We start from the raw sequence: 13,095 nt of genomic DNA on the forward strand, positions 1-13,095 counted from the left end.
AATTTGCAGACAATAGGGTTGAGGTCTGTTATTTCTCACCTCTATATATTATTTATTTATTTATTTTAAAACATTTTTGCTGTTAACAAGCATGTTATCTCTGGAGACACAAATCCACAGTTTGAGAACTGCAAAACTAAGCATCTCTGATGGTACCTTCTAGACTGAGCACTATAGAAAGATTAACCTAAATAATCTATACAGAAGCCTCTGGAACCCCATAAGATTGGGTCCCTAGTCCATGAACTATTGGAACTCATTTACAAAACTTTTCTTAAACATTACATGAATATATTGTCTCATGCTAAAGGAATAGGGATTATAATTCATGATGAAATATCTTTGAGCTATAATGTATCTATCTTTACATAGGTTTTTTCCTCAAAAAGCATTTTATCAAAACAATCGGATTTAAATAAAAAAAAATCATTGATTTTTATCCACCCTGGCGGAGACATGAGGATCCCTTATAGGAATGAGGTGACCATAGATCTAGAAGCTATACCTGAAGCTTCACAAGCTGCTTGGAGCGATATGCATAACACATCCTCACCTTCAGCCACTTAAATTCTTCCCTACTGTCTTAAAGAAGCCTGTCTGCAAATTTAACCATGTAATCCCACTTCAGATAATTGTATTTTGCCAACCAGGCTTGGTAGTTAACAATTCTCATTTGGAGGTTTGATGTGGAGTAATTTTCCCCACCCAGAAAAAATTATTTTGGGGGGGTTCCTTGTCTTTTGATGTTGCTTTGTGTTGCCTTCCATGTGACCTCTCATTCACCACAAGAACCATCCATGATGCCAGCCAGTGTGTATAAAATTGCTCAATACCCTGGGAAGACAATAGGTGGAGATGATTATCTGAGCTCTTTGATGCTGATACCAAAGAGACAGGTGTCTGCCAGAGCAATTTAGCTGACTCTAGCAGTCCACCTTTGATGGGCAATGCAAGAGATCCAAGTATGGACTTGTGTAGGATGTCTAGAAGCTTCTGTGACTTTTCCTGTACTGCTTCAGCTGGAATCTCCAGCGGGTCAGCTATTCCTGGAACATCTTATAGCCCTCTGGGGTTGAGGTAGAGGACTCAGGGACTACAATCTCAGGCAGGGATGATGAGGACGTTTGAAAGTGGGTTAAGATGTCCTCTGCTTGGGATTCCTCACTGGAACCATTAATGTCTGTTCAGCTGGAGTGGAGCAGATTGGGTTGGTTGAGGCGAAGAAGGGGAGTTAATCCTGGATTGGGAGGCAGACACTGGCCTTCTAGCCTGATGATTTCCTCCCAGAGCCCAATACAGACAAAGGTACTGTTAAGCACAAGATACAAGTGGCCAAGGGAGAGGATACCAGATAATTCTATCCCTCTTTGAGCTTCTATGTCTAGGGTAATAAAACTCAACCCTTGACTCCCTCTCCATGGTATGCTGCCTGAATATCTGGACCCTGGGGAACAAATTGGTCCAACCTCCCTACTGCCTTCAGAACCTGAGGAGGAGAATGTATAGTCCTCCTGGAGAGGAAGAGCTATAGCAGCTAGTGTGCTAGGAGCACCTTTAGTCTGTGCTCTGGTTGGTACCACTAATGTACCTGGTACCAGTGTCAGAGCAGCAGTCAGCGCTGGAGGAGGCAGTTTCATTACTGCTAATAGTGGATAGTCCAGCACTGAAGAGACCAGTAGGTCTTTCAATGCTATATAGGATTTCGATACCAAATATGTTGGTATCAAAGACAGGTGAGTAGATGGTCATGGTGCCAGGGTTATTAGTGTGAGAGACATCAGGGCCTGGGTGCTGAGAGGTCTGTACTGAGAGATTTAAGCGTTACCAAGGGAGGCATAGTGACAAGTGCCAGACTGGGTGCCTTTTCTTCTGAAGTTGGAGAGGATTTATGGTTCCTTGAGGAAGAAGACAGAGATCTCTTTCCTTTGTGGGTCCCGTGCTCTTTCCTTCCTCTGTACCCTGAGATTTTATCAAACTAGAAATATGGATCTTTACAAGTAGCTATTGTTATTAATTATTAATCATGTTTATTTTGAACAGTGACTACCACAATCAGATCTTGGTCTATGACGGAGGTTTCTAGGTGCTACAGTAATAAATAAATAATATCATAGTGTCTAAGGGCCAACAAAGAATGGACCCCTCTTTGCGAGACACTGTACAAACCCAGAGGTGTAGGTGGTCCTTGCCCCAAAGAGCTTACAGTCTAAATAGACAAGACAAACAGAGAGTGGAGGAAGGAGTTGCTAACAATGGCAGAGTGAATAGTGTGATGGGAGCTAACATTAAACTAATTCCACAAGTTTTTTTTTTTGTGGGGGTGTTAGGGTGTTGATTTATTTAGGAAGAGATTGGTTAAATGGAAAGAAAAGGGAAAGGAGATGGGACACAGAAGGCCAGGGCATGAGGGAGACAGGATAAGAGGGACGGGTGTGGTGTGAAGCTGAGGTGAAAAGAATGGGTGGGAGGGAGGGAGGGAGGGAGAGGAGTGTGCTGGAACACCCAATCAAACACAGGGCAGAGAAAGTCCAGTTAAAACTTTGGTCATTTCTGCTCCAGCCGGCTGGAGACTCTGGTCAGCTAGGCCACATTATAAGGGAAAAGGGGAGGCACCACCTGGATCCTAGTGCCTCCAGAGTAGCGGGAAGTCTCCCCTGCATAGTTCACGGTTCAAGGAGATGCTATAGTCAGAGATCACCCCATGAGGCCCCATTTTACCCCACACCCAGTGCAGCATTCCCTAGTTTGGCTGCTTCTGCTCCCACTTTGACTCCAGGAGTTAAGGAGGCAGCCAGAGCACTTTGAGATGATGAGTGTTACGAAACTGCTGCTACAGGTGTCTCGGAGTTTGACTGGGATGCACTGACCTCTCCAGAGAGAATATTTTCAGAGGAGACTCCCTAGCTCTTTGGGTTCTCATAGAAAATGATTTACAGATGGTACGTGATTCTATTATAGAATCATAGAATATCAGGGTTGGAAGGGACCCCAGAAGGTCATCTAGTCCAACCCCCTGCTCAAAGCAGGACCAATTCCCAGTTAAATCATCCCAGCCAGGGCTTTGTCAAGCCTGACCTTAAAAACCTCTAAGGAAGGAGATTCTACCACCTCCCTAGGTAACGCATTCCAGTGTTTCACCACCCTCAGAGTGAAAAAGTTTTTCCTAATATCCAATCTAAACCTCCCCCACTGCAACTTGAGACCATTACTCCTCGTTCTGTCATCTGCTACCATTGAGAACAGTCTAGAGCCATCCTCTTTGGAACCCCCTTTCAGGTAGTTGAAAGCAGCTATCAAATCCCCCCTCATTCTTCTCTTCTGCAGGCTAAACAATCCCAGCTCCCTCAGCCTCTCCTCATAACTCATGTGTTCCAGTCCCCTAATCATTTTTGTTGCCCTTCGCTGGACTCTCTCCAATTTATCCACATCCTTCTTGAAGTGTGGGGCCCAAAACTGGACACAGTACTCCAGATGAGGCCTCACCAATGTCAAATAGAGGGGAACGATCACGTCCCTCGATCTGCTCGCTATGCCCCTACTTATACATCCCAAAATGCCATTGGCCTTCTTGGCAACAAGGGCACACTGCTGACTCATATCCAGCTTCTCGTCCACTGTCACCCCTAGGTCCTTTTCCGCAGAACTGCTGCCTAGCCATTCGGTCCCTAGTCTGTAGCTGTGCATTGGGTTCTTCCGTCCTAAGTGCAGGACCCTGCACTTATCCTTATTGAACCTCATCAGATTCCTTTTGGCCCAATCTTCCAATTGGTCTAGGTCCTTCTGTATCCTATCCCTCCCCTCCAGCGTATCTACCACTCCTCCCAGTTTAGTATCATCCGCAAATTTGCTGAGAGTGCAATCCACACCATCCTCCAGATCATTTATGAAGATATTGAATAAAACCGGCCCCAGGACCGACCCTTGGGGCACTCCACTTGATACCGGCTGCCAACTAGACATGGAGCCATTGATCACTACCCGTTGAGCCCGACAATTTAGCCAGCTTTCTACCCACCTTATAGTGCATTCATCCAGCCCATATTTCCTTAACTTGCTGACAAGAATACTGTGGGAGACCGTGTCAAAAGCTTTGCTAAAGTCAAGAAACAATACATCCACTGCTTTCCCTTCATACACAGAACCAGTAATCTCATCATGTGCACTTCATTATGTGCACTTCACCCAGACACAGCAAGCATCTAGTGTGCCCATCATTGGAAGGCATTACAGCCTTGCAGGAAGAGGAATTTTTGAAGGCTGGAGATTTCTGCTCAGCCATAATGACTGATCTGAGTACCAGAGCTAACTCACAGGAAAACAAAAAAAGTGAATTTCCTTCTAAAAGGAAGAAAGGAATTACTACCAAAAATCTGTAACAATAACACTATTAACTAACTAACTACTAAGCACCCCACTATTCAGAATTATTTACATGACAAAGAATAGGCCACATAATGAGCAAAGAAGCTTGGACACTGCAAGTTCCAACCCATACCCAGAGGAAGGGAGAAGGAAATGAAGGGTAGGGTCGCCCTGCCCTTTTGGCCCTCAGAGGCACCAGAATACTCAGGGCGCAGGCATGACCCCCAAAGAACATTGCTGGCCCAAAGTATCTGGACTTAATTGTATTGGATGCATGCTCACCAACAGTGAAATATATATGGACAAGAACTTGAAGCGTTCATCTCTAGAAAGGCTGGATGAGCTGTCTCCTCGAATTCAAATCAATGTCACTCTAGTAGGTCACTAGGACAGCTACTGGCACAAGACCAAATTTACCCTTCAAATGCCAATAAACTGTATATTGTTTAAGATATTGTTACATATATTAAAATAATTACAATGATTTTGTTTTTATACCGTGCCTTTATATAATGGAAAACATATAGCTAGAATAATAATATTGATCCTGCAAAACATAGAACTTACTGTATGATTTCCAATCTGTTATGTTTTCTATGGGTTTATCCCTATTTACCATCAATGACAACAATACAATTTCTATAAGTTACCTATAACAAAAGCAAGCTCCCCTGGATAAGATTTGCAAATAGAATATGTGCCACCATCTTTAGGAGCCAATAACTTTAAATGTTGTGAAGTGCTGTCTTACAACAAATGGTTTCATTCTGAGTATCACAGATTATAAATTAGCACAACAAACTACTATTAAGGTAAAACAGTAGACCTCTGTCAAGCCCAAAAGAAGCAAATGTAGATCTGACTGAATTCAAAAGGATTTGCACAGGCTTCCATTAGAACTGAGTTCTGCATTAGGGTTTAATGATCACTACATTTTAATCAAAGCAGCAGAGCTCTTGGAATATTTTCCAGAGGATTATTATCTCTTACCTGTATTTCGCTGTGGGGTCTCAAACACTGAAATTGTGTCATCACTCAGAAAATAAGAAATAATGAATTGCCGATCCTTGTCAATGGGATTATCAGTAATAAATTTTGCAAGAAAGCGCAGCAGGTTACTTTCGAGGCCTTTTCTATGAGGGCAGAAGAAGTGGCAAGAAATTCAGTATATAGAATGATGAACCTTTTCATCACTTGGAGACGCATTTTGTGAAATAAACTGTGTTATTCTTGGTCTGGACAGGAAATGGAATGAAGTTCCCTATTTTTTCAAAAATAATTTTCAGCTGGGGTTAACAAAGCTAAGCAGGGTCAGCCAGATAGAAAGGAATTATTTTTCAGGGCACAATTGGTTCTCTGATTACAGATTCTGATTGCATCTGTATTCAATCTCAATTGCAAATAAGGCTCAAAGTTTATTTCCAGAAATTTAATTGGGGGGGGAACATTTTTTAGATGTATTCATTTTCAAACCTAAATACAAATCAAAATACATGTCAGGACCCTCTCCAGGAAATTTGGCCAATCAGATTCTTTTCCCATGTGGCTATTTTTTTAAATGTGAAAACCAAATGAATTCAACAATAGTATATTTATTGATTTAGACGTTACTATTTTAAAATATACAGAGGTTATATAAATTATTAAAATTTTACCAAGTCTTCTAATAGCATTCTTCTTTTCTGAAGGCTCTACACGTGGGTTAATGAACCTCAGATCTGCAATGCAGCTTTGTTTTTTACTCAGGACTCATAAATCATGTCACAGTCTGTATAACCCACAACGGAAATAAAAGGTGCTAATGTTTTCATATTGCTATAGTACAACTGTGCATGAAAACCAGTCAACAAAGAAAAGAACTCTCAGGAAATCTCAAGAGAAACAAACGGGGGTTATATCATATTTGTGGATCTTCTGAAATTCTTTTTAGTTGTCTACACTTGGAGCTGGGGGAGGTGACTGCCAGCTCAAGTAGATATACTCACACTCTCACCCAGCTAGCATGCTACAAATAGTAGTGGAACAACGGTGACACCGGGAGTGGCAGCAGCAGTCCGGGCTAGCCACCCTGAGTATGTATCCACGGGGCCTGGTTGGCTCATAGTTGGGGCAGCTAGCCCCAACTACCTCTCACCACTGCATGTGCTACCACAGCTACATAACTTTTTTTTAGTACGATAGCTCAATGAGAGCTAGTGCAAATATGTCTACTCGAGATGGGAATCACACCCTAACTCCAAGTGTAGACATACCCTCAGAGCCTGATCCAATGCCAGATGAAGTCAAAGGAGTCTTTGTATTTATTTTAATGGGAATCAGATTAGACCCTAACTTCATAGAAGACCGTATTTGCCTAGTTCACAGAAATGCCGAATGCAATGTTGCTAACCAAGTCCTAATACACCTGGAAACTTACGTCAGGTAACCTTGAGATTTCACTTAACACCACTCTCCCCTGCAACTAGGAATTAAAAATATTGACTATGTGATACAGGTGGGCCAGGAAGCAGTGGTAGAGGGGAAATATATAAACCCTAGGCTAATTAAGGCGTGGTTCCCTGTAGACTAGGAAGGGTTGCTACAGGTTAATTGGAGCACCTGTAGTCAATTAAGCCCTGTCGGGAATCTAATAAAACCCCCTGCTTCAGGCAGTCAGGGGAGGAGGAGAAGGAGAGAGGACTGGAACTTGGAGATGTATTGTAAGATTTGAAAAAACAGAGAACTGAAGTAAGGGAGACCCGCCCCCGCAGGGGAGGGAGACTTCCTCCCCCAACATCTAAGGACCGAAGGTTCCTCACCCAAGGGGGAGGAGGGTAAGAACCCACAGGAGTTGAGAGGGGCTGGGGCTCAGAGTGAGGAGCAAACCCAGACCCCTCCCCTGCTTCCGTCCTCTACCACCTTCCCGGGCCACTGTTGGGGACCTCAGTGGCCCAAGAGCAGGGGCAAGAGGTGGCATCTTAGCCCCCTGCCAAGAAAAGCACAGGACCCACCATACTAACATCGGCCATCTTGCCACAACTGGGATTATCTTTCACTAAAATACCTGTCTTTCTCCAAGAATTTCTTGAAATCTTTCTGGGGAGGTTGGGGAAGAAGGCTCATGCAGGAGCCTAGAGAATCCTCTTCAGAGCCAAATCCAGTGTATGGTGGAAACTTCCTTTCTATTTTTGGAGGAGGTGGAGCCTTGAATGGAACTGGAGTAAAATCCTCTATAAGAAAATAAGATAGCAAGATTTTTTCTTCAGATAATGCTATTTTATTAAAGATATTGCATTTTCAGTATAGATGTCTATTAATATATCCGAGTAACAGAGCAGAACCTCTCTCTTTAAATCATGCTTGCTTCACTATTTATAGGGTGAAATGCAGGCCTTATTGAAATCAGTGGCAAAACTGCAATCATAATTTTGACAGGGCCAGGATTTCATCCATGCCCAGTAATGTTTGGCAGAAATCAGTCAATAGGAAGGGAAATATTATTCCTAAACAGAAGAACCAAATTTTTAAAACCACTTTTCAACTCTTACCCCTTGGGATCATTCCACAATTTAAATTCCTTACTTGTGATATTTTTCTCTGTTTTTTGTCAATTTCTATGTTTGTATTGGAAGAACTCAAATGTTTGTCAGTCTTGGCAAGTTGCCAATAAATTCAGTCTTATCCCAAATACATCCAAACTTTCTGAAGCTTTACTTTTATAGTCCTTCCCCTACCCTACTCTTATATATTGCCTTAGCTCCAGACTCACTCATCAGCATTATTCCACAACTATGATCCCTTTCTCCATATGAACATGACCAATAACCAATCTGTCCTCTCTTCACATATGCCTGTCAGCTCAACAAGCTGTTATAAGGTCCACCCTGATCCCTATATCTAGCAAAGATCCTGCTGCCCCAGTATCAGCTGCTGCTCTAGCGTGCCATAGTTGCTCCCCTGAACCTGTGTTTCCCAGTATTACAACTTGCAACAGCTATTGAGGCTTACAGCCGACATAAGAACCTAAACAGATACAGTTTTGATTATTATTTTCCCTGAAAATAAAGTTTATTAACATTGAAGCAACACTGATAGATGTTGGAAAACAAAAGGACAACGCACTAGGCAAATCACCAGCCAGAAGGATGTCACAGCATCCATGGTCCATGAAAGAACTGAGGGCCTCAGAAAGGCAGTGTACAACAATGGCCACAAACAAGAATGGGTTTTTTTTTTCTTCCCAAGCCTTGTCTCTTCTACCTGGAGTGGGAGAGATTTAATTCACTATTTTTTCCCTTTTCATTACCAAAACAAAAGTATCCAGTGAAAATGGTGAAATTTACACACAGTTCTATAGGAAGAAAAACTGATTGAATGAAGAATGAATTTTTTATCTGAAACATCCCCAACATTGTTGTACTGTAGGTTTGGTTTTGGCACATGTAGAGGAAAAGGGTGAAATTTGGGCCAATTCAAACTTTTCCTGAAGTGCTTTTTCAGTCTACATATCTATTTAAAATAGGGGTTCTCAAACTATGTCGGGGCCCCAAAGTAGGTCACAACCCCATTCTAATGGGAGCACCAGGGCTGGTGTTAGACTTGCTGGGGCCAAAGTCAAAGCCAGAGGGCTTCCACCCTGGGTGGTGGGGCTCATGTTTGGGCTTCAGTCCTGGGCGATGGAGATCAGGTTACAGGCCCTCTGCCCAGGTAGCAGGGCTCAGGCTTTGGTGGGCTCAGGCTGTGGTCCCCACTTCTGGGGTCATGTAGTACTTTTTGTTGTCAGAATGGGGTCGCAGCACAATGGAGTTTGAGCGCCGGTGATTTAGAACATGCTAATAAAGGAAGATCATAGCAACCTACTCTTTTAAATTCAGATTTATCTAACACAAGTTTGTTGTTGAAAAGTAGAGCAAGAATTCAGATGTCAGAATTTCTCCTAAGTATAAGTCCTAAACACAAGAAGCACCTTCTCCATGCTTCCTTCAGCAGTTACTTCTATTGCAACATATCCTGTTGAAAATAAGTTCTTAATGGAAAATCTAACGCCTCCTCTTGAACCAGTCAAGAGGAGTTTCTATAAAAACAAAGCTGCCAATGTATTTCCCTCAGAAGTTACACATGCCCTTTATATATACAGATATAGATATAGCGCAACTAGTCTGTGGGGGCTCAAATCCTAAATCAATACATAAAAAGAAGTCTCCTGCTAGGAAATTTTCAAATTTTACACCAAAAGCCATCACTGTAACAGAGTAGAATCATATAAGTAAACACATGACAAAATATTATTTTCTAAAAACATTATTTCTGGCAATATTGACCCTCTAGAAAATTTCAGTGTAGTGTGTGAGGAGTTACATGTCCGACTCTAGTTAAAAAACAAAACACTGTGTACATAAGTCTCTGCATATTGAGAGGGGGAAAAACCCCTATGTGAGTTTGTATGTTGAATTACAGGTGATCACACATGTATTCTCTAGTTGAAAAAGAACTATCAGATTTATAATGTTTATTATTCTCAATTACAGTAGCTTTAATTTGTGGGACCTACATAACAAATGGAACACGGATTAAGATCTTTCTTGCACTCCAAGAGTGCCACCTAGTGTATTTACTCAATTTAGTTTTACTCTCTTGGTACTCAGCAATTGTACACATGTTTCAATGTGTCGGTCATACCTGTAATCAACCATGCTTAATGTAGCACTAATAAGTCACGATATCAACAAAATACTATAGTATTCAATTGCTGTTGTATTTAGGTGTCCATTTTTTGTCTTCCCAGGTCCCGTTACATAAAGCCAGTCTAGATTGGGCTCTGTGTAATTATGTAATATTCCTGTATGGTCTTTAACTTTGGCCCTCAGAACCAATTCCTAAGAATTTAATGATTTGTTATCCCTGAATTCATATTTTATCTCTATTAAAGTCCTGAAAGTCTGTAACAAAACAGTTTAGCAGAAGTATTTTTGAACATTTGTAAATATGTCGCTTGCTGTAATAATCTGCAGAGTAACCCGATGTTCTTATATGTTCTTCACAAAAGAAATCTTGCAAATCATTAGGGACCAATACAGAAAATAAAGTAAGTAAAGTCCATTTATTCAAGTCTGACTACTCTTGATAGCATAGCAATATTTTCAGAATCCTTCTCAATCCATAGCTAACTTTGCACACACAGCAGTTGATCTTCCAGTGATCTGCTGCACAACATCTATCCATCTCCTCACTGGTCGTCCCCTACTATGATGACCTTGTACCATTCCTTGTAACACTTTAATGTGAATTTACTGTGGTATTGAAAGCCTGGGTAATGAAATCCTATTCATGGACAGGACAGGTACACCATAGGCACTGGCAGTCTTCTCCACCCTGCTGCATCAATGCAGCTCAATCTTGAAACTGAAGGATCATCTCGATGGGTATGTCTTCACTCCACAGTTAATCTGGATGATTGACATCTGGGTCTGAGCACCTGGGTTAGGTGCCCAAGTGTGAGTGCCCCCACTGCACAGTCCTACCCTACCCTACTTAATGTGTCATCACTGTTTCTGCCTTCGGCCATGCGTATCTGGAGGGATGGGAGGGAGGTATATCCCATACTCCTTTGCTGTAGGATTCATTCCCAGTCAGTTGAGGGAGAACTTGTCTGTCTGGAGGGACTGTGGGAAGGGCATCGGAGGACTACCAGAACATCAGTGATTTTGTCTACATCTTCACTGCCAAGTGGGTGGGTTCTAGCCGAAGTGAAAATGGGCTTTAACCCATGCCTCCAGCTGAGCAATGTAAGATAGCCTGGGCTTAAAGCACCCTCAGATCTGAGTCAGAGGATTTTCTATCTAGATATTAGGGAACTCGGGCTAAAACCCAGGTAAAAGCCTGCGTTATCTGTGTAGTGAAGACATACTCGATGCGTGAGAGAGCAGTTCAGTCTCCAGAGCAATTCAAGGAACCTAACTGTGGTGCTGGTTTTGGTGACCAGAACACCTACCCACTGACACCCTCAAATTCATTTCACATAACATACCAGTCACTACATTCTAACCACTTTCAATCACGAAACAAGATCTGAACCAGCAACATCAAGGCAAAAAACTTTATATCCCATTATTAATCCCCAGAGCCATCCAGTCCCCCTTAAGAATAAAAACAACTTGAATATTATGTAGTCTTCTCAGTAGCAAAACTGGTGATAAGGACCAGTTTGGTGGCATAGCAAAAGCATTATGCTGGCAAGAAATCAGCTTTCAAATTTGAGATTTCATCTTTTGCTTCCAATTTCAATGGAGTTTTAAAAGTACCAGTGAAGGGGTACTTGCAATTCCCTTGGACTAAACACAGATGACTAGTACTGGTCATAATGCTAGGTTCATGCATTTGCCAACAACCAACAGGTATAGAAGAGGCCTCCCCTAGTTTCCAACTTTATTTTAGTGACATGAGATCCTGCTTCACAGTTCACCTACCAAGTAAAACAAAGAGGCAATGCCTCCTTTTCTCCTGCCTTCCAAAAGGAATATTACAAGAGCACCTATTTGTCACATGGTTGGCAGTGCAACCAAAAATGTGACACTATTTAATTTTGGCTCACAAGAATAATAGGAGGCCCTCTTCCCCCTCCACATACTTTTCTATTATTTATTAATTAAATATTATTTATGAAAGGACACTTCTTACTCTACTTCTGTGCTATGATGAGACAGTAAGTAAAAAGCATAAATATAGTTCTCCTCAGAGACACACTCAAGAGTATGTTTCCCATTTCATTTGGGCATTCATTGTCTATAATGTATATGTGGCCATTGCTGCATTCAGATCATCCTTCTCTTTCTATGCAGCTGCATTAGCAAAATTTAGGCAGACTATATCCGACATTAAGGTGTCTTTCTCTTGCATTCAGACCAGTGCTGCATGCATCCATAATAATGTCAGGCTTCCCGCTGAAGGGCATGAGCTATCGTTTACAAAGCTGCTGTCCTTTGAAAACTTTCCCTTTGCTTTCACAAATATTATGCAGAGCAAAACAGGCAGAAACATTGGAAACATATTGATTATCATAACAACTGCACTTCAAGAGAAATCTCCTTGTCCTCCTAAAAGGCAATTCTATTAGCATACAACTCCTGCTGAAGCCATGTAGTCAAATAAATGCTTGAACAAAGAACAGCAAGAGGTAAGATGGGTAACTCGAAGTCGCAACAGCACCAGTGAGCTTGGTCCTAGAAGGTGCTGAGCACTCTGGTCCCAATTTAACAAAACACTTAAGCAAGTGCTTAACCTTTGCCAAGGGCACAGTCCTACTGAAGACAAGTTAAAACTAAGCATGTGCTTAAATGCTTTTCTGGATCAGGAACAGAGTGCTGCGCACATTGCATGATCAAGCCCACAGAGGTATTTCTGCCCGCTCCAAATAAAGTCTGCACAAGCTCCATGGAGGACAAACATACCCTCTTCCTGGGGTTTGAATTTATTGGTAACTCACAAACAACAAAACATAAACCCCAACCTTGAGTTTTCTCCCCCACCCTACCTGTTCCAAGAATTACCCACAGGACCTCCTTGTCTCTACCCTTAGTCCCCTCTGACTAAAAGGTCACTCCTTTTTATATCCTGATAAGGTATCCAGGGGGTTAACACGTCACGGTAAGTCAGCAGAACTTAGCAGCTTTATGCAAGGTTCTAACCCCTGCTAACAAAGTGGGTCATATTGAGATGCCTGCATTTCTACATAGAATCATAGATCCTACCACCCTA

General features: G+C 42.0%; 1 protein-coding gene across 4 annotated transcripts in view; it reads right to left on the reverse strand.

Moving 5' to 3' along the window:
• EFHC2 (EF-hand domain containing 2) overlaps window positions 1–13,095 on the reverse strand; it is a 90,790-nt gene that overhangs the window by 32,514 nt on the left and 45,181 nt on the right. For 3 of the 4 annotated variants that reach the window (XM_073358880.2, XM_073358907.2, XM_073358899.2), the window contains 3 exons: window positions 8,464–8,601; window positions 7,406–7,571; window positions 5,353–5,495 (listed from right to left, as the gene is read on the reverse strand). In XM_073358880.2, the coding sequence (XP_073214981.1) occupies window positions 5,353–5,495; window positions 7,406–7,571; window positions 8,464–8,601 (447 nt within the window). The remainder of the gene's footprint in view (window positions 1–5,352; window positions 5,496–7,405; window positions 7,572–8,463; window positions 8,602–13,095) is intronic. The other variant, XM_073358886.2, reaches the window with a different exon arrangement.

Source organism: Lepidochelys kempii, chromosome 1, assembly GCF_965140285.1.
Source record: "Lepidochelys kempii isolate rLepKem1 chromosome 1, rLepKem1.hap1, whole genome shotgun sequence".
Lineage (NCBI taxonomy): Eukaryota > Metazoa > Chordata > Testudines > Cheloniidae > Lepidochelys > Lepidochelys kempii.